Source organism: Salmo salar, chromosome ssa13 (genome assembly GCF_905237065.1).
Source record: "Salmo salar chromosome ssa13, Ssal_v3.1, whole genome shotgun sequence".
Classification (NCBI taxonomy): domain Eukaryota; kingdom Metazoa; phylum Chordata; class Actinopteri; order Salmoniformes; family Salmonidae; genus Salmo; species Salmo salar.
In genome coordinates this window covers 12,357,108-12,383,874 of record NC_059454.1, presented here as the reverse complement: position 1 = coordinate 12,383,874, position 26,767 = coordinate 12,357,108, and the positions used below count along the sequence as shown (strand labels likewise).

Below are 26,767 nucleotides of genomic sequence, written 5' to 3'. Positions count from 1 at the left end.
TGCTTTGCTCATTCTTCACTCCATGTCATCACTAAATGACTGACCTCTCTCTTCAGTCCCCTCCTCTCTCCCCTGGCTTTCCCCTCCTCTCTTCCATAAATTTACCCTCCTCTCTTTTTCCCCTCCTCTCTCCCCCGTGTTCCCCTCCTCTCTTCCTTGTTTTCCCCTCATCTCTTCCTTGTTTTCCCCTCATCTCTTCCCTGTGTTCCCCTCCTCTCTTCCCTGTGTTCCCCTCCTCTCTTCCCTGTGTTCCCCTCCTCTCTTCCCTGTGTTCCCCTCCTCTCTTCCCTGTGTTCCCCTCCTCTCCCTGTTTCCCTGTGTTCCCCTCCTCTCTTCCCTGTGTTCCCCTCCTCTCTTCCCTGTGTTTCCCCTCCTCTCTTCCCCTGTGTTCCCCTCCTCTCTTCCTTGTTTTTCCCCTCATCTCTTCCTTGTTTTCCCCCTCCTCCTCACATCCCCTGTGTTCCCCTCCTCTCTTCCTTGTGTTCCCCTCCTCTCTCCCCTGTGTTCCCCTCCTCTCTTCCTTGTTTTCCCCTCCTCTCTCCCCTGTGTTCCCCTCCTCGCTCCCCTGTGTTCCCCTCATCTCTCCCCTGTGTTCCTCTTATCTCTTCCGTGTTCCCCTCCTCTCTTCCCTGTGTCCCCCTCCTCTCTTCCCTGTGTCCCCCTCCTCTCTTCCCTGTGTTCCCCTCCTCTCTTCCCTGTGTTCCCCTCCTCTCTTCCGTGTTCCCCTCCTCTCTTCCGTATTCCCCTCCTCTCTTCCCTGTGTTCCCCTCCTCTCTTCCCTGTGTTCCCCTCCTCTCTTCCGTGTTCCCCTCCTCTCTTCCGTGTTCCCCTCCTCTCTTCCCTGTGTCCCCCTCCTCTCTTCCCTGTTATACCCTCCTCTCTTCCCTGTTATACCCTCCTTACCCCGTCGCTTCTACTTTCCCTTCCTTCCTTGATGTTTGGCTGCATAAATATGGGATGTTAATTAATCAAATCCTTCAAACTTTAATGTCAGGGTGCACTAGCATTTTCCAGACCACAGGGTCTAAACTGTCTGATATCAATCCAGCCCTGGAGAGAGGGAACCAAAAAAGCAATATTTCTGTTTGGGAAATAGAATCTCACCAAGAATGTTTGGCAGAAAAAATTAAGCGTGAACAGCAAATGAAGGAACGCTAAATCCTTAGGATCTTGGACTGAGAACCAGGGTGATACAAGTGAGAGCGAGGACCAGAAACACAGGGTTCAGAGCGAGACAGACTAGGTTAGGTCAGAGGTTAGTGAGAATGGAGGAACAGAGAAAACAGTGAGTTGTTGTGGGGCTCTACCATAGACAAGGTCATCAAAGCCTGGCCTGTTTTCAAAAACCAGATGCCTCAAACTACTATAGTCCTCCAGTGTGGGATTCTGTGGCATAATATGCCCATAGTGAGATTTATCCTGTTGTTTAGGGGAAGCAGCTGATTCTGAGTGACAAACACTAACATCATGTGAGTGTTTTTGTGCTGAGAGTGTTGTGATTCTGGATGGGAGTGGTGAGAGGACAGAATACATCACCATAGAAACAGACTGTAATACAGTAAACTTAATGTTTACAAAGAGCAGGATAAAACTGAAACTTACACTCACCCAAAATGAAGAAGCCCAGATATGCAGCCATGGCGGATGTCAGTATACCTTGACAGAAGGTCATCCGGAAGGCTGAAACACAGAGTGGGAGAGAGTGTGTGCGTTTTGAGTGAGTAAGACAAACAAATATCTCTGTGAAAGTGAAATATCATCAATTGGTCTTCAAAGTTGTAATAAATTTGCAGCATAATCCACAATGATCCTCCATTGAAACACTGGAGGGCCCAGCCATTTATATCAGTAAAACAACAAGCAGGACTAAGACACTCCTCATATAATGACAATTGCTTTATTTTATTCTTTACATGTTTTCCGCATGTTCAATGGAACAAAGCTTTTACAATTCTGACACATTTTGTCAGGATGTGTAACGCCCTGGCCATAGAGAGGGGTTTTTTGTTCTTTATTTTGGTTAGGCCAGGGTGTTACATGGGTGGGCGTTCTATGTTCCTTTTTCTATGTTTTTGTATTTCTTTGTTTTGGGCCGAGTAGGGTTCCTAATCAGAGGCAGCTGTCTATCGTTGTCTCTGATTAGGAATCATACTTAGGCAGCCTTTTCCCACCTGTGCTTTGTGGGATCTTGTGTTTGTGTAGCTGCCTGTGAGCAGCCCAGAACGTCACGCTTCGTCTGTATTGTTTGGTGAGTTTCATATTTATTAAACATGTGGAATTCTACATTTTTACATTTTTTTACATTTTTAGTCATTTTAGCAGACGCTCTTATCCAGAGCGACTTACAGCAGTGAATGCATACATTTCATAGATTTTTTTTTCTGTGCTGGCCCCCCGTGGGAATCGAACCCACAACCCTGGTGTTGCAAACACCATGCTCTACCAACTGAGCTACAGGGAAGGCTGAATTCTAAGCACGCTGCGCCTTGGTCTACTCCTTTAGACGATCGTGACAGGATGACCTTTGTCGGGGAGTAACCTATATCTATTTGGAAATGTCTCTACGTGCTGGTGACCCTCCACCCACTGGCTCTCTGGGAGTCATGGGATGTCCTAGAGGTCAGAGAGGTGCCTCTGTGACCGTGTCATGTGACTGTGGAGAGAAAGGAGATGTGTGTACACAGTCTACACAGACACAGCTTTAAGTGCTAAATGGGTCAGAGCATGTGTTCCTTCAGATGTGTGCGTGGGAAGACAGATTAGTGATGTCCAACTATTCTAATCTGACTTGTCTCAAACAAATGAAAGTTGTCAAATAGTACCAAATCCAACCAATGATAATGAAGTCATTTCTAAGACTTTTTGTCAATATGGTTTACCATGGCAAAATAATCTAACATACAGTAATCTCACCACCAACTGAGAAAAAACTGGTTAAGTCAACGTTGTTTCAACCAAAACAATCTACAGTGCATTCAAAAAGTTTTCAGACCCCTTTACTTCTTCCACATTTTGTTATTTTACAACATTATTGTAAAATGGATTAAATACATATTTGTCCTCCTCAATCTACACACAATACCCCATAAGGACAAAGCAAAAACAGGTTTTTAGAAATTGTTGCAAATTCATGCAAAATAAAAAACAGAAATAACTTATTTACATAAGAATTCAGACCCTTTGCTTTGAGACTCGAAATTGAGCTACAACTTGATCGGCGTTGACGTGTGATAAATTCAATTGATTGGATATTATTTGGAAAGGCACATACCTGTCTATATAAGTTCCACAGTTGACAGTGCATGTCAGAGCAATAACCAAGCCATGAGGTCAAAGGAATTGTCTGTAGAGCTCCGAGACAGGATTGTGTCGAGGCACAGATCTGGGGAAGGGTACCAAAACATTTCTGCAGCATTGAAGGTCCCCAAGAACACAGTGGCCTCCATCATTGTTAAATGGAAGAAGTTTGGAACCACCCAGACTCTTCCTAGAGCTGGCCGCCCAGACAAACTGAGCAATCGGGGGAGAAGGGTGTGAGGGAAAAATTATGTATTCACCTTATTTGTTGGATATGTAACAATTATTTACTTAACGAACATTAAGATATTTCTGTCCTGCTAATGCTGTGTTTGATGATCTCCACTCTAGCACCCTGCAGCTAGTCTGGTTGTTGAGGACATGGGTTCTACTAGAGATGGCTTGAAGCTGACAATTGACTTGTGTTGGTGATTAAAAGCTAGCATTCTATAGACAAGATGTGGTGTGTGTGACTCGAGAGAGAGCCTGGAAGAGTTAAAAACAATGCCTCATTGTCTCATCTTCCTGGCATCTGGGAAACTAAGTAAAAGACCATCCTGTGTAGATAACCAAGGTGGCTTATGGGAAGGTTAGAAGTGACTGACTAAGCAATCTTGGTATCAGCTATATAAAAACCGTGCATCGTCTGTAAAGGCTAGACTCTCAGCCTAACTGTCAGTCAAGACTGGTGGGCTGACGGTCTCATTATTGCAATAATTAATCGATATTAAATAAAGATGATTGTTTGAAGAAATGACCAAGACCAAGTCTCTCTCAGTACTGAATTTCCACGACAAGGGCCTTGGTCAGGGAGGTGACCAAGAACCCGATGGTCACTCTGACAGAGCTCCAGAGTGCCTCTGTAGAGATGGGAGAACCTTCCAGAAAGACAACCATCTCTGCAGCACTCCACCAATCAGGCCTTTATGGTAGAGTGGCCAGACGGAAGCTACTTATCAGTAAAAGGCACATGACAGCCCGCTTGGAGTTTGCCAAAAGGCAAGATTCTCTGGTCTGATGAAACCAAGATTGAACTCTTTGGCCTGAAAGCCAAGCGTCACATCTGGAGCAAACCTGGCACCATCCCTATGGTAAAGCATGGTGGTGGCAACATCATGCTGTGGGGATGTTTTTCAGCAGCAGGGACTGGGAGACTAGTCAGGATCGAGGGAAAGATGAATTACAGAGAGATCCTTGATGAAAACCTTCTCCAGAACGCTCAAGACCTCAGACTGGGGCGAAGGTTCACCTTCCAACAGGACAACAACCCTAACCACACAGCCAAGACAACACAGGAATGGCTTTGGGACAAGTCTCTGAATGTTCTTGAGTGGCCCAGCCAGAACCCGGACTTGAACCCGATCGAACATCTCAGGAGAGACCTGAAAATAGCTGTGCAGCAACGCTACCCATCCAACCTGACAGAGCTTGAGAGGATCTGCAGAGAAGAATGGGAGAAACTCCCCAAATACAGGTGTGCCAAGCTTGTAGTGTCATATCCAAGACTTTAATGTGGAAAAAGTCAAGGGGTCTGAATACTTTCCGAATGCACTGTATGTGATGTTGAATCAATGTGGAAAACTGATTGGATTTGCAAAAAGACATCAACGTAAGAGCATTTCATATTTTTTTACCCAACTTTTAACCTCAATCCAATGATTATATATATTTTTTAATTTCACGTTGAATTCACGTTAGTTGACAACAAATCCAAATGTAAATCAAAATGAGACGTTGAAGTGACGTCTGTGCCCAGTGGGCAACATTCCTTCAAACAAACCTTCAAAACTGTACATTTACCTCTGTTACAGATTAACAAGTGCCAAGCAGTGAGGAAGAGGGACGCTGATATCACACAGTGATGTCATATCCTTTTTACAGGGAGAGTTAACTCCACTTTCTGCTGTTCTCATAAGGCCAATGACCAAACCTGCATGGCTCTTCCATAATGTGACTATGCAGAATAAGACGAGAAAATGCATGCTACTGAACTGGGAAAAAATCTGTTTCAACTTTAAACAACAGGTTGGGTTTACCCATTCAGTTGTTGGGAGCGTACGATGCTTGGTTCGCTACCTACTGCAGGCTTGGGCCAGATGGGCTGAGGGCAGGCTGGCTGGGGGCTAATGGCTGGGGGCTGAGGGCTGGGGGGGCTGGCTGGCTGAGGGCTGGGGGCAGGCTGGCTGGCAGGAGCCTGGCTGGTGGGTCTCTCTGTGGGTAGAAACCCTTGAGGATTGGGGCCCCTCTCTGCAGCCACTGTACCCTGCTGAAGTGTCCTACACTGGGACAGCTCTGCAACACAATGCCACCACCACAGTTTCCCACCAACATAAAACAACCACAGGGAGAACAGTTTACAGAAAATCATGTCAATTTAAGTCAGCTGACAGTTTACCACAAAAACCAAGACAACAACATGCCACAGAAATCTACCAGTTTACCAGAGGACACACTTAACTATCACAGAACGCCAATTCAGTATCTCACAAAGTCCAACAAATCTACCATAAAAGTATCTCAAGTCCTTCAAATTCACCATTTCAACAACATAATAATACAAATGTCTGACAGGATGTGTTTACTAAAAGTGCCTGTATGCAAAAAATACTCATACAACTATTTCAAAAAAGCAAAAGGGTGTAACATGCTGGTAGCACAGATGTTAACTCACAAAGACAAAGTTCTAAAACCTTTTCAGACAATCAGACACAACACATCTGTTAGGTCAAACTTCTGAAAAGTGATTTATCTAGACATCCCAGCTAGCACATAACGTTCTGAGAACCATATGTTTTTGTTTTGAGTTTGGTGAGAGCGAGGCTGTCCTGTTGTTATTTTACATACTACCTTCCCACAACGTTCTGGGAATGGTGCAGAACAGTTCCTTGGTTTTGGAATATTCTCAGCATATTTAAGGAACGACAAAAAATAAAAACAGAATAATTCCATTCTCAGAACATTAAAGCAGACTTTTTGGGCAACCTGACCAAATGCATATTGAAATGTGAGTTATAGATCTGTCATTCTTATTGAAAGCAAGTCTAAGAAGCAGTAGATCTCTTATGTGCACTATTTCAATGCTTCTCGGGGTGACAGTCTAGTGGTTAGAGCATTGGACTAGCAACCGAAAGGTAGCAAGATCAAATCCCTGAGCCGACAAGGTAAAAATCTGTCGTTCTGCCCCTGAACAAGGCAGTTAGCCTAGGAACAGTGGGTTATCATTGAAAATAAGAATTTATTCTTAACTGACTTGCCTAGTTAAATAAAAATAAGTTGATTTTTGCATCTTTTACTTTCGGTTTTGTACACCAGCTTCAAACAGCTGAAAATACAATATTTGTGGTTATGGAAAATATATTTCACAGCGGTTTAGATGGTACAATGATTCTCTACAATAACTTGCATATTTTGTCACATAAACTGAAATTAGGCGAACTATTCGAATTTTAACAACCAGGAAATGGTGGCGCGACTTCTGCATAGTTCACTTTTAAGAAAACTTTCCATAAAAAAATACAAGAGAACATTAGTAACATTAAGAGGATGTTCTAATAATGTTATTTAAAAACGTATAGATTCCGTTCTCAGCTTCAACAAAATTCTCTCTATCCTCTCATGTTGTGTGTTGGCCACACCCACTAATTAGCTACACCAGATCTTAATGAGTGCTGGTTTCCTTTGAAATGGGGTCTGTTTGAATAGATTAAAATGATCAGCTTTATATGAGTTATGAAAACATGGCATGCTAGCACCATCCTGGTGGCGCAGTGGACTAATTCCATGGACAGAGAATAGAAGATTCTAGGTTTGGGTCTCACTGATGCTGTGTCATGATGAAAAATTAATGTTTTTGCATGATTAATGCTGAAGCAAATAAATGTCCATGTGCCTAGATGTGCTTGGAGTTCAAAACAGAACTCTAACTAAGCTAGTAGTGTTATTAAGTCTTACTGAAACATTCAGTGAAAGTTTTAAGGAAGTTATTCAAAAACATCCAAATAACCTTTACATTTAGTTCAAAACTTTCACAAAATTTAGAGAATGTTCTCAGAATCTTCTCAGAAAGTCTCAATGGGCTTTTCCTGGTTAAATAGAAGGTTAAATTAAAAAAAGAAATGAATGTTATTTAATTACCTTCAAAAAAACAATAATTTCCGTTCTCAGGATGTTAATAAAACCTCCCAGGAAACCTTTCAGGGAAGCATAGTAAAACAAACCTCCCTGCAACCTAAACATTTAGGTTCCCATTAACAGGCGAAAATGTTCAGTTTTACCGGTCAGGGGACGTATGGCTTCGTTCCCAGAACCAATGGGACACCAAAAAATGTACATTCCAACAACTTTCAAGGAACCAAATGTGCTAGCTGGGATAGTAATAATATGAATAAGATCTAAGTACTCACACAGCCACGCAAGCTTAACTCAGTCCTCTCTGGTGAGAGTCTTTCTGCAGGCCGGTTCAGTTCCAGAGTGTCTGTGGGTGTGTGTGTGAGTGTGTGTTCAGCGTGTGTATTAAAAAAAAACTTGTAAGCACAACTGGCTGTAGCGATGTAAAAACAGCCTGAATAATATCAGCCAATCAGATGGTTGTATGGCTGGCCACCCAGTCTCTCCCTGGCTTCGTCATCGGGGCAGTGGGGTGAATGTACAGCGATTCTTATTCAAATTCATCTGTCACTCTGAGAGACACTATTTGAAAGGGGAAAATGGTCTCTAGGCCGGCGGAATGCACTGCCCCATTCTTCTGGGCAGGGGTTCGGATGGAGGGAAGGAGAGAGGGAGGAAGGGAGGGAGGAAGGGAGGGAGGGGTGGGGTCCCTCAGGCGCTGTGTTGGATTTTCCCAAGCCAGGCAGGGAGAGCCCCCCCCCCCCCCACCTGCCACCAGAGTGAGGAGCACCCAATCTGACCACCAGACCGACAACACAGGGCCTTCCATCAAGAGAAGAAGAAAAAACCTGAGCTCTCTGCATTTCTATTGGATGAAATAAGAAGATGCCCCAGAACCTTAAAGCTCTCTGTATTTCTATTGGATGAAATAAGAAGATGCCCCAGAACCTTAAAGCTCTCTGCATTTCTATTGGATGAAATAAGAAGATGCCCCAGAACCTTAAAGCTCTCTGTATTTCTATTGGATGAAATAAGAAGATGCCCCAGAACCTTAAAGCTCTCTGTATTTCTATTGGATGAAATAAGAAGATGCCCCAGAACCTTAAAGCGCTCTGTATTTCTATTGGATGAAATAAGAAGATGCCCCAGAACCTTAAAGCGCTCTGCATTTCTATTGGATGAAATAAGAAGATGCCCCAGAACCTTAAAGCGCTCTGCATTTCTATTGGATGAAATAAGAAGATGCCCCAGAACCTTAAAGCTCTCTGCATTTCTATTGGATGAAATAAGAAGATACCTCAGAACCTTAAAGCTCTCTGCATTTCTATTGGATGAAATAAGAAGATACCTCAGAACCTTAAAGCTCTCTGTATTTCTATTGGATGAAAAAAGAAGATACCTGATAAAAGATTGTATATGTTTAAAGAAAATGATTAAATTATTCTACCCTGAAACGTAACCATTAGGGATTATAGTTTATGTAGCATGTATAAGGAATAATTAAAGTATTAAACATAAGTCCAACTAGGTTGGACTGGGAGGGAGATAAATGTGTGTGTCTAAGAAAATACCGAGAACAATTACCCGACCTGGCTAGAACTCTGAGAAACTTATGATAGGACAGGGAGTCATTTTCAAGGTTCCTCTAATCTCGGGGGAACGTAACTGACAGCGCTGGATAGTGATACACAGTGGTGAGAACTCTGGGGAGGGATACAACTCACCTACTGTTCGTGTGTATGTATGTGCGTAGAATATCTACTGTTTGTGTGGATGTATGTGCATAGGTAGGAAGTGAACTATAAAATGGATGTCTTTGTATAATGAAATTCAGAGTACCCTCGTGAATAAACATTTTGACTATTGTAAGCTGGGACTCTCGTCTGTTTCATTCAACCAGAATCTTACAAACTCTGGGTTGCAGACTGAGTAGATTAATTGAAGTTTATGAACATTGATAACGAAATTCACATAATGCCCCAGAACCTTAAAGCTCTCTGTATTTCTATTGGATGAAATAAGAACCTTTTTATTTTACCCCTTTTTCGTGGTATCCAATTGGTAGTTACATCTTGTCCAATACGGACTCGGGAGACGCAAAGGTCGAGAGCCGTGCGTCCTCCGAAACACAACCCAGCCAAGCCGCACTGCTTCTTGACACAATGCCCAGTTAACCCGGAAGCCAGCCGCACAAATGTGTTGGAGGAAACACCTGGGGACCATGTCAGCGTGCATTGCACCCAGCCCACCACAGGAGTCACTAGTGCGCAATGGGACAAGAACATCCCTGCCGGCCAAACACTCCCCTAACCCGGACAACGCTGGGCCAAATGGGTCTCCTGGTCATGGCTGCTGCTACAGAGCCTGGACTCGAACCAGGATCTCTAGTGGCACCGCTAGCACTACGATGCAGTACCTTAGACCACTGCACCACTCAGGAGGCCCCCGCAACCTTAAAAGTTGAACTGTATCACTTTAGCATAATGTGGACATATAACAAAGTCAGAGAAACTGTGGAGGTTTCCAATAATATGAAATCCTTTCAGTTCCGTGCACAAAGTGGGAGGGACTCTCATGTGCCATAATTCAACTTCCGTAAGAGCCGGCAGTAAGGTTGTGTGTCAGCCAGCTAGACCACAGAAATCACATGACGGAACAAAGCAGCCCTCACATTTGCTGCTCTGTGGTTACATGACCTTTGACCCGCTCTATGAAAGGGCACTGAGGTGGAGCCCAATGTGGGGCACGACATGTGACAAGGCTACCGCAACATATTCAGAATCAACGGAACTCATAAACAGGTCGCCATGGTCAAGTTGAATATGATCTTAAACATGAATCACACTGTGAATGTATGTGTGACATTCAAATAATAGTAACCTGATGGAGTCCCAATCGAGGAGCTAACGTAACCTGGACAGAGGAAGCATTTCCCCTCCCTCAGCCAAACAACAACCTGGAGTGGAGGTTGAGAGTTGAGACAGATTACATTCCTCATAGTCAGACACATCTGTGACCTATCAGATAGAGATGATGGTTGTCAACCGAAGAGCAATACATGACCTCACTCTCCCTTCCGTCAAATATGTCAAATACACATGTCAAATATGTCTATCTATCACTCCAGTGTTAATGCTAAATTGTAATTATTTCACCTCTATGACCTATTTATTGCCTTTACCTCCCTACATTTCCATACACTGTACATAGATTTTTTTCTATTGTGTTATTGACTGTACGTTTTGTTTGTGTAACACTGTTGTTTTTGTCGCACTGCTTTGCTTTATCTTGGCCAGGTCACAGTTGTAAATGAGAACTTGTTCTCAACTGGCCTACCTGGTTAAATAAAGGTGAAATACAATTTTTTTTAAACACGTCAAATATGTATTCAAACACGTCAAATACATCAAATACGTCAAACACGTCAAATATGTATTCACAAGTCAAACACATCAAACAGGTCAAATATGTATACACGTCAAAAATGTCAAATATGTATACACACGTCAAATATGCATACACACGTCAAATATGTCAAACAAGTCAAACATGTCAAACATGTATACACACATCAAACATGTATACACACGTCAAACACGTCAAATATGCATACACACGTCAAATATGTCCGACACGTCAAACCCGTCAAATATGTATACACACCTCAAATATGTCCAATACGGCAAATACGGCAAACACGTCAAATAAGTATACACACGTCAAATAAGTATACACACGTCAAACCCGTCAAATATGTATACACACGTCAAACACGTCAAATATGTATACACATGTCAAAGACGTCAAATATGTATACACACGTCAAACACTTCAAATAAGTAAAATGTGTCCAACACGTCAAATATGTCAAACACATCCAATCCGTCAAACACGTCAAATATGTATACACAGGTCAAGTTCGTCAAATATGTATACACACGTCAAGTACGTCAAATATGTATATACACGTCAAACACATCAAATATATATACACACGTCAAACATGTCAAATACTTCAAATATGTCAAACAAGTCAAATCCGCCAAATATGTATACACACGTCAAACACGTCCAATACGTCAAAAATGTATACACACATCAAATACGTCAAACATGTCAAATATGTATACACGTCAAATACGTCAAATATGTCAAACACGTCAAACACGTCAAATATGTATACACAGGTCAAATACATCAAATATGTCAAACATGTCAAATATGTATACACGTCAAACACTTCAAATACGTCAAATACGTCAAACATGTCAAATATGTATACACACATCAAATACTTCAAACATGTCAAACACGTCAAATATGTATACACACGTTAAATACGTCAAACACGTCAAATGTATACACACGTCAAGTATGTATACACACCTCAAATATGTCCAACACGTCAAATACGTCAAACACGTCAAATATGTATACACATGTTAAATACGTCAAATATGTAGATACGTCAAATATATATATACACACGTCAAATACTTCAAATATGTCAAACAAGTCAAATTCGTCAAATGTATACACACGTCAAACACGTCAAACACGTCAAACACGTCTCAAATGTATACACACGTCAAACTCATCAAAAATGTATACACATGTCAAATATGTCCAACACGTCAAATATGTCCAACACGTCAAATATGTCCAACACGTCAAATATGTCCAACATGTATACACACGTCAAACACATCAAATATGTCCAAACTGTCCAATACGTCAAATATGTCCAACACGTCAAATATGTCAAACACGTCAAGTACGTCAAACACGCCAAGTAGGTCAAACACGTCAAATACGTCAAACACATCAAATACGTCAAACCACACATTCTTTCCGCTGCTACCTCACAGGGACATTTTAATCCGGTTCTGCTACAAGACCATGGTGCTTGCCTACGGAGCTGTGAGGGGAACGGCACCTCCGTACCTTCAGGCTCTGATCAGTCCCTACACCCAAAGAAGGGCACTGCGTTCATCCACCTCTGGCACCCCAATGGTGGAACAAGCTCCCTCACGACGCCAGGACAGCGGAGTCAATCACCACCTTCCGGAGACACCTGAAACCCCACCTCTTTAAGGAATAAAGATATAGATGTACTATTGTAAAGTGGTTGTTCCACTGGATATCATAAGGTGAATGCACCAATTTGTAAGTCGCTCTGGATAAGAGCGTCTGCTAAGTGATGTAAATGTACCTTAGAGGGATATTTTAATCCGGTACCTTACAGGGATATTTTAATCCGGTACCACACAGGGACATTTTAATCCGGTACCTCACAGGGACATTTTAATCCGGTACCTCACAGGGACATTTTAATCCAGTACCTCACAGGGACATTTTAATCCGGTTCCTCACAGGGACATTTTAATCCGCTACCTCACAGGGACATTTTAATCCGCTACCTCACAGGGACATTTTAATCCGGTACCTCACAGGGACATTTTAATCCGGTACCTCACAGGGACATTTTAATCCGGTACCTCACAGGGACATTTTAATCCGGTTCCTCACAGGGACATTCAGGTCTCTGGCCAGGACTACATTTGAGTGGAGAGAAGTAGAGGTTCTTAAAAGAACATCTAGGCAATACTGTTCAGAGTACCGCACGCACGCACGCACGTACATACGTACACACCCCCTTGATAGAATGGAGAAGTGCTGTTGGGCCAGTGCTCACCCCTACGCTTCCTCAGTAAAAGTCAGATAACAGATAGAGGAACATGAGGAGACAACAATACCTGCTTCCATATCCATATTATTGATGTCACTTGTTAAATCCACTTCAATTAGTGTAGATGAAGAGGAGGAGACGGGTTAAAGAAAGATTTTTAAGCCTTGAGAGCATTGAGACATGGATTGTGTATGTGTGCCATTCAGAGGGTGAATGGGAAAGAAAAGATGTGCCTTTGAACGGGGTGTGGTAGTACGTACAAGGCGCATCGGTTTGAGTCAAGAACTGCAATGCTGCTGGGTTTTTCATGTTGAACAGTTTCCCGTGTTTATCAAGAATGGTCCACCACCCAAAGTACATCCAGCCAACTTGACATAACTGTGGGAAGCCTTGGAGTCAACATGGACCCGCATTCCTATGGAATGCTTTTGACACCTTGTTGAGTCCATGCCCTGACAAATTGAGGCTGTTCTGAGGGCAAAAGGAGGGGGTGCAACTCAATATTAGGAATGTAAATGTAAACTTTATTTGTCACATCCGAATATAACAGGTGTAGACCTTACTGTCAAACGCTTACTTACAAGCCCTTAACTAACAGAGCAGTTCAAGAAAGAGTTAGGAAAATAATTACCAAATAAACTAAAAAATAATAAAAAGTAACACACTAAAATAACAATAAAGAGGCTATATACAGTACCGGTACCGAGTCAATGTGCGGGGGTACAGTTTAGCCGTGGTAATTTGTAAATGTAGGTAGGGGTGAAGTGACTATGCATAGATGATAAACAGCGATTAGTTGTTCTTAATGTTTGGTATACTCAGTGTATGTGCAAGACCCACTGTGTATGTAACTGGTGTGAAATGACTCGCTAGTTAGCGTGCGCACTAGTAGCGTGCGCACTAGTAGCGTTTCAATCGGTAACGTCACTCACTCGCTCTGAGACCTTGAAGTAGTTGTTTCCATTGTTCTGCAATGGCCGTGGCTTTTGTGGAGCGATAGATTAACGATGCTTCGTGGAAGGCAGTGGTTCATGTGTTTAGAGGGTCCCTGGTTCAAGCCCAGGTTGGGGTAAGGAGAGGGACGGAAGCCACACTGTTACAAGTACGTAATCTATCATGTAGACAGAATAAAGGGATTTTAATTTGTATTGACACCAGCTGTTCTGAAGCACTATTTTCATGGACAAATAGTGCTTCAGAACAGTACTGAATGAGATGTATAAATCATAATACTCTCCTTTCAAAAGCAGCAGTCTACAGGCAACCATTCAATAACACTGTCCTGAGTCAATGTTCAATGAGGCACAATTCAAAGAAAGTAGGTCTTAGGTTAAAGTCTAAAATAGGAATTAATTTTGTCAATCCGGATTATTTCTTATTAACTGACCTGATCTTGATAAATGACAAAGACTAATCCATTGTGTATGCAGCCGTCAAACCAAAGGTAGAGGGACAGGCTGAGGCAATGTCTGACAGACAAAAGGCGTAAAAGGCCAGGTATAACAGAGCTTGACAACATCAGGCTGCTGCTACCTTCCATTTAGATCATCATGGAAGTGTCTCTCTCTTTTTTTTGTAAAGGCACGTGACTCAGCGTGGCAACCCACCACAAACAAGATGGTCCAAATTCAACAACGTCAATGCAACTTTAACAAGTAAAGAGTAACTGGTGAGAGCAAAATGTTTAGTCTCTGGATGATCCTTAGGACATCTCAACCCCGTTCCGTCGCTAACACTGAGTGCTCCTATCCATCACTCACCCAAATATACTTCTGTGAGCCCTTTGAATAAACTAGTAGCCTACACATTGTATGTCATTGTTAATCTTTTTGTACTTGCTGCACTTCGACTCTTTGTACTGTAAGTAAAAACTGTCCGCTATTTCGTCTAGATTCCACCTGATCAAATAGGCCTTTTGATTCAGTATGGATGGGAAGGAGACCACCTAAAGTAGTAACCAAAAAAAAGTGTTAAAATATATTTTGATTTGATATTCTTCAAAGTAGCCACCCTTTGCCTTGATGACAGCTTTGCACACTCTTGGCATTCTTTGTTTAACACTTTTGTGGTTACTACATAATTCTATAAGTGTTATTTCTTAGTTTTGATGTCTTCACTATTATTCTACAGTGTAGAAAATAATAAAAATAAAGAAAAACCCTGGAATGAGTAGGTGTGTCCAAACTATTGACTGGTACTGTATATTATATGTAATGATTCAAAACCCACTTCAATCCCTTTATAATCCTCTGAGAACTTCTGATATACAGTAGCCTCATCCCTGTCAAAGGACACAAAATCTTCATGTACTCTCTGGATGCCACATTCTATTGTGCTTTCATTAGGGTTAGGGGGTCAGGGGGTCAGGGTTAGGGGGTTACGGTTAGATAGTTAGGGGGTTAGGGTTAGCTAGTTAGGGGGTCAGGGTTAGGGGGTCAGGGGGTTAGGGTAGGATAGTTAGGGGGTCAGGGGTTAGGGTTAGATAGTTAGGGGGTTAGGGTTAGCCAGTTAGGGGAAATAGGGTCAGGTTAGGTAGGACAGTTAGGGGGTAGGGGTCAGGGGTTAGGGTTAGATAGTTAGGGGTTAGGGGTTGGGTTAGATAGTTAGGGGTCAGGAGTTAGGGCATCGGGGTTAGGGGGTCAGGGTTAGGGAGGTTAGGGTTAGAGTAAGGGTTAGGGGTCAGGGTTAGATAGTTAGGGGTTAGATAGTTAGGGGTCAGGATTAGATGGTTGGGGGTCAGGGTTGGGGGTCAGGGTTAGGGGGTTAAGGGTTAGGGTTAGATAGTTAGGGGTTTGGCTTAGGGCATTAGGGTTAGATAGTTAGGGGGTTAGGGTTAGATAGTTATGGGGTTAGGGTTAGGGGTTTGGGTTAGGGTTAGATAGTTAGGGGGTTAGGGTTAGGGGTTAGGGTTAGGGGTTTGGGTTAGGGGGTTAGGGTTAGATGGTTAGGGTTAGATGGTTAGGGTGTTAGGGTTAGGAGTTTGGGTTAGGGGTTAGGGTTAGATGGTTGAGGGGTCAGGGTTAGGGGGTCAAGGTTAGGGGTTAGGGTTAGATGGTTAGGGTTAGATAGTTAGGGGTTTGGGTTAGGGTTAGATAGTTAGGGGGTTAGATAGTCAGGGTTAGGGGGTTAGATAGTTAGGGGTTAGGGGTTAGGGTTAGATGGTTAGGGTTAGATAGTTAGGGGGTTAGGGGTTATGGTTAGGGGTTAGGGGTTAGATGGTTAGAGGGTTGGGGTTAGATGGTTAGGGGTTAGGGTTAGATAGTTGGGGGTTAGGGTTAGATAGTTGGGGGTTAGGGTTAGATAGTTAGGGTTTGGGGTTAGGGGTTAGGGTTAGATAGTTAGGGGTTAGGGTTAGGGTTAGATGGTTAGGGGTTTGGGTTAGGGTTAGATAGTTAGGGGTAGGGTTAGGGGTTAGGGTTAGATAGTTAGGGGGTAGGGTTAGGGGTTAGGGGGTCAGGGTTAGATAGTTGAGGGGTTAGGGGTCAGGGTTAGGGGTTAGGGTTAGATAGTTAGGGGGTCAGGGTTTAGGGGACTAGGGTTAGATAGTTAGGGGTTAGGGTTAGATAGTTAGGGAGGTTAGGGTTAGGGTTAGATAGTTAGGGGTTAGGGTTAGATAGTTAGGGGTTAGGGTTAGATAGTTAGGGGTTAGGGTTAGATGGTTAGGGTTAGATAGTTATGGGTTTGGGTTAGGGGGATAGGGTTAGATAGTTAGGGGGGTAGGGTTAGGGGTTTGGGTTAGGGTTAGATAGTTAGGGGTTAGGGGTAGGGGGTTTGGGTTAGGGGTTAGGGTTAGATAATTAGGGGTTTGGGTTTGGGGTTGGGGGTTAGGGTTAGGGGGTTAGGGTAAGATGGTTAGGGGTTTGGGTTAGGGGTTTGGGTTAGGGGTTAGGGTTAGATAGTTAGGAGTTAGGGTTAGATAGTTAGGGGTTTGGGTTAGGGGTTAGGGTTAGATAGTTAGGGGGTTAGGGTTAGGGGTTAGGGTTAGATAGTTAGGGGGTTAGGGTTAGGGGTTAGGGTTAGATAGTTAGGGGGTTAGGGTTAGGGGGTTGGGTTAGGGTTAGGGGGTTAGGGGTTAGGGTTAGATAGTTAGGGGGTTAGGGTTAGGGCGTTGATATCTGAAAGGATTTTCATTCAAGAAATGAAATGACATGTCCGGGTTTAAATCCAGAATAATCTGAAATATCTTTCTGTGCAGATCTCTGCAGTAGTCTAACTGAACCAGATCTTCAATGATGCAGACAGAATGAGACAGCCATACTTACAGTCAGGGGCGGAAATCCCGGGGGGGACGGGGGGACACGACCCCCCCCCATCCTGGGAAAAATATGATTTGTCCCCCGCAATATATCACTGAAACATAACTATGTAATTTAAATAATATTAATAATACGCAATGAAAGCAATTGTCCTGATTATAGACACTTAATAGCGCGTTTTTACGTTTCAAAAGATTGCAACCCCCCCCACCCTTTGCCTCACAATGGTTTGATCCACTGCCAGTTCCTTAGCTGGCAAGGTAACAGAGGGTTTGTATCTACTGTCTGAAAGGCACTCAATGCACGTAACTGACGTGAGGTTAATCCAGTCAATCGCGCACACACACTAGCTGAATATGCAGAGCTAGCGCGCAAATATTAACTATTAAGCTAGCTAGTACCTATTCCATTTATGTGGCGTCGTCAAAGATGGAATCAGCATGCAGATGATGTAAGTTAGTGCTTCAAAGTCCCTGTGATAAGGTTAGCGATAAACTGAAATCCAAACTGAACAGAACTACACTCTCTTCTACCATTGTCTTAAATATATTTAATGGTCTCGTTGCAAAAGCTAAATTGTCGCAAGTTAACTTTTATTTATTTATTTTATTTCACCTTTATTTAACCCAGGTAGCAAAGATTATAGCAAACACCACTGGAACGGAATTGGTGCTCGCTAGCTTTGCAAATTCAGCTATTGTTGGAAGCCAGCCAATATGAAACAAACTATTAAAATTACAAAAGGTTGCAGCATATGTTGTGTAAATGGTGAACTCATACAGCTGTCAACTCTTGTCATTTTAATCCGTTTCACATTTGCTAGCTACCTTTTAGATCGAAGCCCAAATAGAATGATTGAAGATGATAGAAGCCCATCTCCTACTGTAAATAACCTACACACTGTGTGTGTAGCCAGCCAGCCAGCCAGGTAGAAAAATGGCAGAAAAATAAAAGACGGACATCAGAGTATTTTTCAATACACCAAAACGCATAGTAAGAACCCTAGTAGCCTAATATCTCAGACTAGTTGATAAAATGTTCATAAGAAAGAAATGAAATTCTAATGGAAATGTTTCACAATGATGTCATTAGGCAGAGCAGGCAACAGATGGCACACAGACAGCAGAGTTGGGGACAGATATGCAGGGACAGACTGGCAGAGACAGGGAGTCTCAGGTAAGTTTGTTGAGTCTTTGTTTGGCAACATTATGAAAGGTTCTCAATTTTTTTGACTTGTAAAATAGGAACATAATTGGAAAATGCCATGGATATCCCCACTCTCAACTTAAACTGGTGACTGAACTAAGATTTGTTAAAGGCAATGGTATTGCTGTTGTGATTAGTTGTGTAGTTTTGGGTACCGGTAGTTAGGAGTACGGCAAACACCTTATTTCTTTGGTTCCTCAATATACATTTACCATATTACAATGTAGGCTGTGTTACAGCAGGAATTGCTCTTGAGAAAATTTCATGTAATTGTCCCCTCCAAAGTTGATATCAGATTTTCGCCCCTGCTTACAGTACATAGCAGCTACCCTCTACAGTGTATGTATAAGTGAGTGTGTGTGTGTGTGTGTCCTTTCATTCACCCAAACTGTATTAGATTCAGTGTCTCCATGCACGCTAACTAAGCCGCTGCAGGTAAAATATCACATAAATAAATCTTTAAACCAACACGCCAGGACACCTGAAGTCTTCAAAGTGCTCACCTCAGGGCAAGACCAAACAGTACAGTATCCAGGTAGAGAACCTTAGAGCTAACCTGCCCCATCAAGAACACAACTACCACAGACAGAATGATTCATACGATCTCATACATCTACACCAACAATTCGATATATTAAACTGATTATGGCAGTAGTCATGTAAACACCTTACTCTTCTTTTCTTAATTGGTGTAAGGTCATAATTGAAGTGAGCACAGGCCGATTAAAACACCTGGTTTTCAGAGCAATCGTTGGCAGTACATCTGCGCATGGGCTAGCATGAGCAGCGCAAGCTTCCTTATTTTGCAAGAGTCAAGTGATTTTGGAAAAACCTTAAGAGTGTTCATTTTAGAAATAGTTCTCATACAAACTTTATATATATTTCTCCGAAATCAGAATCAAGTAGGCTTCACCAAAATAACACGATCGCTGTGGTACAGTAGACCGTATATTTTGATTGAAGATTTTCTGCATTTATCAAAGTCCCATCAGGTAGCCCGATTTCAGATGTGTCCATGTAAACAGGATTAGGGAAATCGTTCTTCTTGCAAAGCATGTCAACGTTTAAATCAAACTATTATATTAAATCTGACTATTCACAATAATTGTATTATTGTGTGCATGAAACTGTACTCGTTGTAGTAATTTTTAGAGCCATAATTCATTGCAATTATACAGATGAAATACATTTTGTCAGATGTGATCTGAGTTTGGTCTTGTGAAGTTGACGTTGCGGTCCGATTTTACAGTGAGGAGGTAACAGTAGTTCTTTACTTTTCTGACCAAACGTGAAGATCATAATATAAACAAATAAACAGGATGATAAATAAAGGCGAAGGAAAACGAAGGCTTCCATCCTGTACCTGGCAGCATGCCCACTTTACCTTGTCTATCTCTCAAACAATGAGAATACAAAAGTTCTTACACACCTACCCATAATGCATTTGACCAATGAAAACAAGGCAATTCACACGCTGATAATTTAACGTTCAAAAGAAATGAATTACAATCTAAACATCTTCAGATCATAAACATAGTTGAATATATATACCAGCACAAATCTCAATAACTGTACTAAACCTTAAACCTAAACCTGTTGAATTTAAGCTTAATGCATTAACTATACTTTGGGGATGTGAACATGTATATCCCAAGGGTTAGCTACTACCCCGCAATCCGTACCATTCATCAACTATGCGCTTGAACGCGCTACATTAGCCAGTCAATTCTCTCTTCAATAAATGAGGAAATACAAGGTAGTCATACCCATTTCTGAAGATCTACCTTCACGTTGTAATTAGTAAACAATATCACATTGTACTTGTAACTTTTAATCACTACATGTATGATCAGAAAGATAATATATTATCGGGAGATACAACAAAAGGTTTTGGCGCACCCAATTCAAACTTTTAAAACACACATTTCTCCTCTTTAACAGATGATTAGGTTGATTAGGTTGGAAATCCCACTCCTTTGTGCTCCAGCGATCAACATCCGTACCCCCACTCCGCACAAAAAAAATCTCTCATCACTCATAGGAAAAAAAAAACGAGAAGTGTGCTAGGAGATGGGGGGGCTAGATGGCCTTAATGCACAATAACGTTTGAAGTAGGCTATCATAAAAATCTTGAAGATTTCAACAACATTGTAGGCTATTGAACAAGGACCAACACAAATGCCAAAAGTATGTGGACACCCTTTCAAATTTGATTATTTCAGCCACACCGTATAAAACCGAGCACACGGCCATGCAATCTCCATAGACAAACATTGGCTGTAGAATGGCCTTACTGAAGACCTCAGTGACTTTCAATGTCAGTTTGTCAAATTTCTGCCCTACTAGAGCTGCCCGGGTCAACTGTAAGTGCTGTTATTTTGAAGTGGAAACGTCTAGGAGCAATAACGGCTCAGCAGTGGTGTGGTAAGCCACACAAGCTAACAGATCGGGGCTGCAGAGTGCTGAAGCGCATAGTGTGTAAAAATCATCTGTTCTCGGTTGCAACACTCACTACCGAATTCCAAACTGCCTCTGGAAGCAACGTCAACACAAGAACTGTTCGTCAGGAGCTTCATGAAATGGGTTTCCATGGCCGAGTAGCCGCACACAAGCCTAAGATCACCATGCGCAATGCCAAGCGCCGGCTGGAGGGGTGTAAAGCTCGCCACCATTGGACTCTTGAGCAGTGGAAACGTGTTCTCTGGAGTGATGAATCACGCTTCACCATCTGGCAGTCCGACAGACGAATATGGGTTTGGTGCATGCCAGGAGAATGCTACCTGCCCCAATGCATTGTGCCAACTGTAACGTTTGGTGGAGGAGGAATAATGGTCTTGGGCTGTTTTTCATGGTTCTGGCTAAGCCCCCTAGTTCCAGTGAAAGGAAATCTTAACGCTACATTCTACACGATTCTGTGCTTTAAACTTTGTGGCAACAGGCCCTTTCCTGTTTCAGCATGACAGTACCACCGTGTACAAAGTGAGGTCTATACAGAAATGGTTTGTTGAGATATTGGTGTGGAAGAACTTGACTGGCCTGCACAGAGCCCTGACCTCAACCCCATCGGCCACTTTTGAGATGAAGTGGAACGCCGACTACGAGCCAGGCCTAATCGCCCAACATCAGTGCCCGACCTCACTAATGCTCTTGTTGCTGAATAAAAGCAAATCCCCACAGCAATGTTCCAACATCTGGTGGAAAGCCTTCCCAGAAGAGTGGAGGCTATATAACAGCAAAGGGGGGACCAACTCCATGTTAATGCCCATGATTTTGGAATTATATGTTTGACTAGCAGGTGTCCACATACTTTTGGCCATGTAGTGTACCTACAGTAAGGGAAAAAAGTATTTGATCCCCTGCTGATTTTGTACGTTTGCCCACTGACAAAGAAATGATCAGTCTATAATTTTAATGGTAGGTTTATTTGAACAGTGAGAGACAGAATAACAACAAAAAAATCCAGAAAAACGCATGTCAAAAATATCATAAATTGATTTGCATTTTAATGAGGGAAATAAGTATTTGACCCCTTTTCTACAGGTAACGAGCTGAGATTAGGAGCACACTCTTAAAGGGAGTGCTCCTAATCTCAGTTTGTTACCTGTATAAAAGACACCTGTCCACAGAAGCAAGCAATCAATCAATCAGATTCCAAACTCTCCACCATGGCCAAGACCAAAGAGCTCTCCAAGGATGTCAGGGACAAGATTGTAGACCTACACAAGGCTGGAATGGGCTACAAGACCATCGCCAAGCAGCTTGGTGAGAAGGTGACAACATTTGGTGCGATTATTCGCAAATGGAAGAAACACAAAAGAACTGTCAATCTCCCTCGGCCTGGGGCTCCATGCAAGATCTCACCTCGTGGAGTTGCAATGATCATGAGAACGGTGAGGAATCAGCCCAGAACTACACGGGAGGATCTTGTCAATGATCTCAAGGCAGCTGGGACCATAGTCACCAAGAAAACAATTGGTAACACACTACGCCGTGAAGGACTGAAATCCTGCAGCGCCCGCAAGGTCCCCCTGCTCAAGAAATCACATATACATGCCTGTCTGAAGTTTGCGAATGAACATCTGAATGATTCAGAGAACAACTGGGTGAAAGTGTTGTGGTCAGATGAGACCAAAATGGAGCTCTTTGGCATTAACTCAACTCGCTGTGTTTGGAGGAGGAGGAATGCTGCCTATGACCCCAAGAACACCCTCCCTACCGTCAAACATGGAGGTGGAAACATTATGCTTTGGGGGTGTTTTTCTGCTAAGGGGACAGGACAACTTCACCGCATCAAAGGGACGATGGACGGGGCCATGTTCCGTCAAATCTTGGGTGAGAACCTCCTTCCCTCAGCCAGGGCATTGAAAATGGGTCGTGGATGGGTATTCCAGCATGACAATGACCCAAAACACACGGCCAAGGCAACAAAGGAGTGGCTCAAGAAGAAGCACATTAAGGTCATGGAGTGGCCTAGCCAGTCTCCAGACCTTAATCCCATAGAACATCTGTGGAGGGAGCTGAAGGTTCGAGTTGCCAAACGTCAGCCTCGAAACCTTAATGACTTGGAAAAGATCTGCAAAGAGGAGTGGGACAAAATCCCTCCTGAGATGTGTGCAAACCTGGTGGCCAACTACAAGAAACGTCTGACCTCTGGGATTGCCAACAAGGGTTTTGCCACCAAGTACTAAGTCATGTTTTGCAGAGGGGTCAAATACTTATTTCCCTCATTAAAATGCAAATCAATTTATAACATTTTTGACATGCGTTTTTCTGGATTTTTTTGTTGCTATTCTGTCTCTCACTGTTCAAATAAACCTACCATTAAAATTATAGACTGATCATTTCTTTATCAGTGGGCAAACGTACAAAATAAGCAGGGGATCAAATACTTTTTTCCCTCACTGTAGCTGATAGGCTATGTGGTCACCGTGTTAAAAAACAAATAGCCTTTTCTCTAATCTATTAATGATCAGATACTTCAGTCGTAACTGGCTCTGTTGCGCTCACATTTTACAGTTGATAGATAACTTTAGCACTGTAGCAAACTTAGACTCCTTTTGTTTATTAACAATAGCCTGGATAGAAACCAAAACATCTCTGTTGCTGCAGCATGTGCTCATGTGCTGTCTTGTCATCAATTACACAGGCTGCAACCTATTTCTTGGTCGACTCATTTCAACATCTCTGCATATTAGTGGTGGGGTAACCTAAATACATACAACAGAATGAAAAGAACAGTGATGAAGGGAATCAAACATGCTAGGCAGAGCATGGGCAGAGCTCATGACTGAGCGGTACCGAAGTGAAATTGGAGCAGGAGAGAAGAACAGGAGAGAAGAATGGGAAAGAACAAGAGAAGAACTGGAGAGAACAGGAGAGAAGAACTGGAGAGAACAGGAGAGAAGAACTGGAGAGAACAGGAGAGAAGAACTGGAGAGAAGAACTGGAGAGAAGAACTGGAGAGAACAGGAGAGAAGAACTGGAGAGAACAGGAGAGAAGAACTGGAGAGAACAGGAGAGAAGAAATGGAGAGAACAGGAGAGAAGAACAGGAGAGAAGAACAGGAGAGAAGAACAGGAGAGAAGAACAGGAGAGAAGAACAGGAGAGAAGAACAGGAGAGAAGAACAGGAGAGAAGAACAGGAGAGAACAACAGGAGAGAACAACAGGAGAGAAGAACAGGAGGGAAGAACAGGAGGGAAGTACCGGAGGGAAGTACCGGAGGGAATAACAGGAGAGAACAGGATACATTTCTGTGTGCTACCGCAAGTTGAAATGGTTTCCTGTTATTAGTGAGATAAATTTCAGATGCAATCAGGCATTTCCCCGAACATTAGCATCAGCTCAGATCGTCAGAGGGTGGGTGGTTTGTGACTTTGCTGATAATTAAATGGATTTCCTGAAGATCACTTTATCAAAGAGTTAAGATTACACTTTCCGTATTTTGATTAGAAATACATTTGAAATACACAAAGAGAGACTACTCCTCAACTGTGAATCAGACAACATTAATCACATTATTTGACCCAGGGTTCTTCAATCGCATTATTTGACCCAGGGTTCTTCACTCACATTATTTGACCCAGGGTTCTTCACTCACATTATTTGACCCAGGGTTCTTCACTCACATTATTTGACCCAGGGTTCTTCACTCACATTATTTGACCCAGGGTTCTTCACTCACATTATTTGACCCAGGGTTCTTCAGTCACATTACATTCTGATCTTCAAGTATGCCTTTACAATGTAGCTGAACATCTGTCAGGAATCATACTGTAAGCCGAAGCCAGGTGTAATGGGGAATGGGGAATCACTAATAAGTCCCATGTCAGGACGAAACAAGGCGCTGATTTCAATCAAGAGTGTGAGTCTGAAAACCCCCCCATAGAGAATAAAATATCAAAGATACATTATTGTTTTGTGGCTTTGGAAGGGGCCCCTCTTCTCCACACCCGACCGTACCTCACTCCTCAGACCAGGGCCCGGATACACAAAGCCTCTCAGAGTAGGAGTGTTGATCTAGGATCAGATTTGCCTTTTTAGATTATATGGACAGATGCTAGATCAGCATTCCAACTCCGAGATGTTTTATGAATATCGGCCCAGAGTAGAACAGGCAAAGGCAGCAGGTGCTGACACACTGGGTGGAGAGCTGAGGCTGAATGATGAGGCTAAATACATCTCTATATCTGACATGGTACAAGTGTCTTCTTTGTTTTAAACCCATAACCATGTGTGTGAGGTGTACACTTTAGTTTCAAAGTATTTTTGTTTAAGACCATCAAGAAACACTCTGTGTGACCATGACTTAGCCCGCTGCAGTAAAAGGTTAAATGAATGTCATTATACACATAACTAATTACCCCCCAAAAATGTCATCTTTAATTTTTCAATTTCTCCTGTTCCCTTTACTAAAATATCAGCCAACTAGACCAGGGATTGAGAGCTGGAGCGTACCAGTATTTCTCCCTTTATTTTCCTCCCAGTTCCTTCTAGGATAATATTTCACCACAGATGAGGAGATAACACTACAGATCCTGATTGACAATATCTGATTATCTGCAGTAAACTGAATCACTTTATTTGTTGTGCTTTAAGCTAGTGCCTACTGCCCATCTGCATGTAGACGCACATAACTCTAGCCACACGTTTATTAGACTGATTCTGCAAACACACAGGTCAGGATAATGGTTTAGCCTACACAACAGCAATTATTTGTTATTATAATACATGTCCGATACATGTTAGAGAAGAAAAGAGTGTAGTGAAGTTTAATACTACAGATAAAACGAAAGGTAAAAAAGTACAGCAGCCTCACCTGTTCACAACTTCTCTGATCCACTGTCTCTGCTCCCTCGCTCGCCTCGACCACATGTGTGAGTCATGTGTACAGTCTCTGGTGACTGCCTGTCCTGCAGTCCTGTACAGAAAAGGGGGGAGGAGTCGAAAGCAGAGCTTATCAGAATATAGGTGCAAGGTAGGTTTCTGCTAGGTGTAGTCATCACAGCGACGCTATACTGACTGGCCTACAGCCTGGTAGATGATGACAGAATTGTACCTTCATGTGCGGGAGATCAAAGCTGAACTTGGAGGAAGAAGGGCTCAGTTTGTTTGATTCACACTGTAATGCCCCATAACTACAGCTAGACTACTGTTATTTCACTAATTAATCACTTGCTCCTTTTCCATTTGCCTTTTGGTCTGTAATCTTACAAAACATTCATTTCCCACTCCTCCCCAGTGACTCAGGACAGGTGTCTGCCCAGTCGTTACAAATGTGGGATCAGATAAGGGTTAGAAATGGAAACAAGATGGAGTGGTACGCCTATAAGATGGAGTGGTAAGCCTATAAGATGGAGTGGTAAGCCTATAAGATGGAGTGGTAAGCCTACAAGATGGAGTGGTAAGCCTACAAGATGGAGTGGTAAGCCTACAAGATGGAGTGGTAAGCCTACAAGATGGAGTGGTAAGCCTACAAGATGGAGTGGTAAGCCTATAAGATGGAGTGGTAAGCCTATAAGATGGAGTGGTAAGCCTACAAGATGGAGTGGTAAGCCTACAAGATGGAGTGGTAAGCCTACAAGATGGAGTGGTAAGCCTATAAGATGGAGTGGTAAGCCTAGTTAATTTCCCTTAATACTTCTTAATAAAGTTACAGGTAATTTCTGAACTTTTTTTTGTGTGTTCATGTAAGCCTGTTGTAGGTTCTGCTG

The 26,767-nt window shown here is 42.6% G+C and overlaps 1 protein-coding gene across 2 annotated transcripts in view; it reads right to left on the bottom strand.

Moving 5' to 3' along the window:
* The window catches only part of LOC106566484 (laminin subunit beta-1), an 85,611-nt gene extending 59,657 nt beyond the window's left edge, over positions 1-25,954 (bottom strand). Inside the window, exons 1-2 of one of the 2 annotated variants that reach the window (XM_045692942.1) lie at positions 25,873-25,954; positions 1,609-1,680 (exon numbers count right to left, since the gene is read on the bottom strand). In XM_045692942.1, the coding sequence (XP_045548898.1) occupies positions 1,609-1,672 (64 nt within the window). In that variant the 5' untranslated portion in view covers positions 1,673-1,680; positions 25,873-25,954. Of the gene's footprint in view, positions 1-1,608; positions 1,681-7,700; positions 7,816-25,872 lie in introns of those variants that run through there. The other variant, XM_045692941.1, reaches the window with a different exon arrangement.
* Positions 25,955-26,767: the final 813 nt, after the last annotated feature.